The sequence below is a fragment of the Castor canadensis genome, chromosome 5 (assembly GCF_047511655.1).
Source record: "Castor canadensis chromosome 5, mCasCan1.hap1v2, whole genome shotgun sequence".
Taxonomy (NCBI): Eukaryota; Metazoa; Chordata; class Mammalia; order Rodentia; family Castoridae; genus Castor; species Castor canadensis.
Window position 1 is genome coordinate 46,942,343 of NC_133390.1, and position 4,704 is coordinate 46,947,046.

General features: G+C 33.1%; 1 protein-coding gene across 1 annotated transcript; it reads right to left on the reverse strand.

The window, feature by feature from the left end:
- Positions 1–1,761: 1,761 nt before the first annotated feature.
- Positions 1,762–2,703, reverse strand: LOC109675183 (olfactory receptor 5H17-like). The gene has a single exon (XM_020151960.1). The coding sequence runs from the start codon at positions 2,689–2,691 to the stop codon at positions 1,762–1,764; it is 930 nt and encodes a 309-aa protein (XP_020007549.1). The 5' UTR covers positions 2,692–2,703.
- Positions 2,704–4,704: the final 2,001 nt, after the last annotated feature.

Sequence of the window (4,704 nt, forward strand, 5' to 3'; positions counted from 1 at the left end):
GGAGCCAATCATTTTGCATTTACACAAGATATTCATGGAAATTCTGATGCACACTAAATTAAAAACCCACTGTTTTCTTTTATGCCCAACCCTGAAAAAAAATCTAGAATTAAGAAATTTTTCACATACACTTAAAATCCAGAGTCAATATATTCCTGGCTTGGTTAGTACACAATCTAGAATTTGAGGAAGAATTGTCTTAGTTTTGATTGAGGCTACAGTCTATTATTACTCTGAAAACACATTATGGAAGTTAGAACATTTGAGAAAAGCTTTGAAGAAAGCACATCATCAAAATTGTAAGTGAAGAGACAGTTGGTGGAGGTGGGATTCTGTATTGATAGATTTGAATGAGAAAAATCATTTACCTCCAGAGTGAAGTTATGTCCAGAAAGTTTTCAGTAAGACATTTTGGTTATGAAATAGATTTCATTAGAACTGTGGAAGAAGAAATTATAGAGTCAAATCAAGGTTGCTTTGCTAATTGCAAGTACACCATGTTATGTTATGAGCAAGTTCTGGGTGAGGATTATTTGTGAAACATATCTATATCTAGGCATATATCTATATATTTGTGTGTGTATATTCATATATATCTGCATATTTACATTTGTATCCCATAATCCACACATAGTTCTGAATAAATTGAGTTATGCAGATTTAGGTATTCATACCACATATATAAATAGTATACATTATATGTAATATATAATGTGTATATATAATATGTATCTATATATCTATGTCTATATCTATTTATCTATCTATATCTATCTATACCTATATCTATATCATCTCTATCTATATATATCTATATATAAGATTTGTTAGCAATGGCAATCCATCCAAGTCATTGAAGAGAGGTAATATTTGGGAAGCAACAGAGTATCCAGAGGATGGAAGGGTTGAGCAAGGTTTTGCAACACACAGACGAGTGGATTTTAGAATGAGGGCTTTCAGTAGCCTAAGCAGTCATGAGGCACTATGGCATCAAATCCTCTTACCCTTACTTGAATTTTGGCAATATGAATTTAAACACCTCAAGTGAATAACAAATTTCAGTAACATTTAAGTGTTACCAATAAGGGATATTTTGTTGTTGCTTTGCTTTTTCATTGGTTTTACTTTTACATTTTGGATTTTTGTTTTATTTTAGAAAGATTGGAAATGTTTCCTTGCTCTTATGCAACTTTTCCTTTTAATTTCAATGTCCATCCATAAAGCTTTCTTCAATAAAGTATCTTTCTGAATCAGATACCTCTTCATATTGCCCAAAGAAAGGAAACTTACTTAGTCTTTTCATTCAAAGAAGCACAATGAGCTAAAAACAATTTACTGTTTAGCTCTGCTTCAGTAATGACTACCTTGTCATTTGTTTTCTAGATTACATTCTAGTGTTCATTTTCTTCTGTTTAATATAGGACTTAAATTGCTCTAAGAAGAGAAATTCACCGTTTTACAAAAAAGTGGAATAGAAAATTTTGGAAGGCTATCAGTATTCCTGGGATTTTCTTTTACTCACTCAAACAGAAAAATGTCATTACTATGGAGATAAAGTAATATAAGTCTCAGGCTTGACTGCACAATTTTTTATTTGAAGTGCACATCCATGTCCTTTTATGAGGAGGTATACTATACCAATGATCAGTGTATTTTTATAATGCTATAAAATAGAAATCTATAAAATGTTTTACTGATTTTTGCATTTATCTCACAATTTTGTAACCCTTATAATAAAAAGAAAACATATTAATATGGGACCTAAATGTTTCTTTTCAACATCTTTTTCAGAGAACCTAAGACCTGCTTGTTTCTCAGGCTGTAGATAATTGGATTTAAAACAGGAATTATAACAGTATAAAACAGAGAGATGATCATATCTTGATCATCTGCTTCTGAAGATGCAGGATGCACATACATGAAAAGAAGAGTACCATAGTATAAAGACACAGATAAGAGATGGGCTCCACATGTAGAGAAAGCTTTTCTTATACCTTTTTCAGACTTCTTTGTTAAAATTGTAAAGAGAACAAATGTATAAGAGATGAGAATAGTCAGGATGGAGAAAACTTGAATTGAGCCAGAGAATACAAAGATTATTAGGTAATTAATAGAAGGATCAGTACAGGAGATCTTTAACAATGGTATAACATCACAGTAAAAATGATCTATTATGTTGGATTTACAAAAGGTTAATCTGAATAAAAAACTTTCATGAATTACAGCATGAAGAAAGCCTCCTACTAATGATAAGACTAATAGGCGGACACATAGTCTATTGGTCATAATCATGGGATAAAGTAAAGGCTTGCATATGGCTACATAGCGATCATAAGCCATTACTGCCAAGAGAAAACATTCCGTAGTTACACTGACTACAAAGGAAAAAAACTGAATCATACATTCAGAGAGAGATATCACATTTCCCTGGTCTAATAAGTTGAGTAACATCTTTGGTGTCACTGTAGATGATAACCATGTATCCACAAAGGCTAAATTCCCAAGACATAAATACATGGGAATGTGTAGGTGAGGGTCATTCCAGATGAGACAAATGAGACCGAGGTTCCCAGCAACTGTGGTAAGATATACCAAAAAGAATACCAGGAAGAGGGGAGCTTTCCACTGTGGTAGGCGTGTGAGTCCCGTGAGAACAAAATCTGCCGGCCAAGTTGAATTTTCTTTTTCCATGTCCTCACTGGAAGTTCTCTGTAATTAAATATAATTAATGCAAAAGAGCATCCAGTAAGATTTATAGAGTAAAAATTGAAAGAGTGGAGTTGAGATAAAACAATATACTTTTCAGCATACTTTCTATTTCAGTACTTTATAGTAGAAGAAAACATTTGGGGAGAATTAAAAATGGCAAACAGGGCTTCAAGTGGCTGAAGTGATTGAGACCTTGAGTTCAAGCCCCTGCATAGCAAAAAAAAAAAAAAAAAACCACCACAATTACTCAGTTTAATAAATATGTAGGGAGTAAGAGTTTTACAGAAAATGATAGCTGGATGCCAATGGCCCATGCATATAATTTTAGCTATTTATGAGGCTGAAATCAGGGTTGGATGAGGCAAATAGTTCACGAGATCCCATTGCCTAAAAACCAGAGCAAATGGACTGAATGTGTGGTTCAAGAGGTAGCATGCCTTCTTTGCAAACATGAAGCACTGAGTTCAAACTCTAGTCACAACAACAACAAAAAAGGAAGCCTTCTAAGATTATGATCAATTTATTGGAAACCACTAAGTGTGTTTGGAAATTTTATGGCTGAGACAGGGATCAGGACCTAGAGCAAAGCTATTTTTTTTGATCCCTTGGATTGATAAATATGAGAAGGAATTTGCAATTTGTTCTTTAAGGAATGTGTGAGTCTATGAATATGTTTCAATATGCTAAATTATGTAATAAAACATTTTACATTAAATATTTGGTACAAAATTTAATGTACCAAATTATTTTTTACAAAAAAGCTTTACAGAAGAATCAGTGAAGTTAGAATATCAATCAAGATGCCATTATTGTTCAAGATTTCCAAACCAGATTGCATATCTCTATGTTCCAGCAAGCTTATTGTACAAAGTAATACTATAGCAATAAAGTCAATATTTCAAAAATGAGTTAGGGATCTGATGACGAAACAGTGAGCATCTGGTCCATACATTGTATGGCATTTATATTGATGAGGTGAAAGAAGAGATGAGTTGAAAGGAATTCAGAATGTAGAGTCACTAGGAGTCAGTTAAATATTTTTAATGGTAGCCAGTGAAGGACAGAACAATCACTTGGTGACTGGATAGGTGTTTATCAGAAATAAACAGAACTCTGGTTCATTACCAGATTGTGGAAAGAGCATCTCTCAACATCCAAGTGAATTGTAGTTAGTAATATGAGTTTACTAGACTCTAGAATAAGTAGCAATGTTGACATTATTGAAGAAGTTGCAGGAATAATTATAGGTAACCTATTCATCAGAGTATACACAAAAAATGAGAGAAAAAAAACATTTTCAAAAACTTAAAATAAGAAGGGAATGTGGATGGATGCCATTTACTAGTTGACTACATATGAACCCCTTTCTAAATCATAAGTATTTTTGGTTGGCAGAAAATACCATGTATTGAGGAAGACAAAAAGAGCTATAAACTCATTTTCCTAGGTCACTCACACTTAGAGTGGAAGTGAGGTACTTGATGTAAGTCGCTCATTTATAGCCACATACACAGTATTTGGAATATGGAGAGAAGACAAGAGTACAGGAAAAATAGGGTTTTGAAGTGGTGGAGGCAACGAAGGTAATGATATCAAGACTACAGCAAATGTACTTGGCAACCAAAACAAAGAAACAAACAAAAACCAAATAGCAATATCAGAGTGAGTTGTAGCATCTGAGGAAAACAGCAGTAATAGCAGTCCTTATCAAGAGATACTATGGGACGTGATTTTGGTTGCTGATACACAGCCTGGCTTAAACCTTCTATTTTCTAGCTGATTTTTGTGAACTCTTGCTCATTTCTTGCTCTGAGCCTATTTCTACTTAATAAACTCAATTTTTTTGGAACAAAGAGCCCTAGATTGAGCAAAACTAACACTAGAAAAAAATAATTGAATGGTGGAGTGGGTGAATTTAATTATGATATATTTGTTATATTATAAGAACTTTTGTAAATGCCACAATGTATCCCCTCCCAGCACAACAATTAAAAA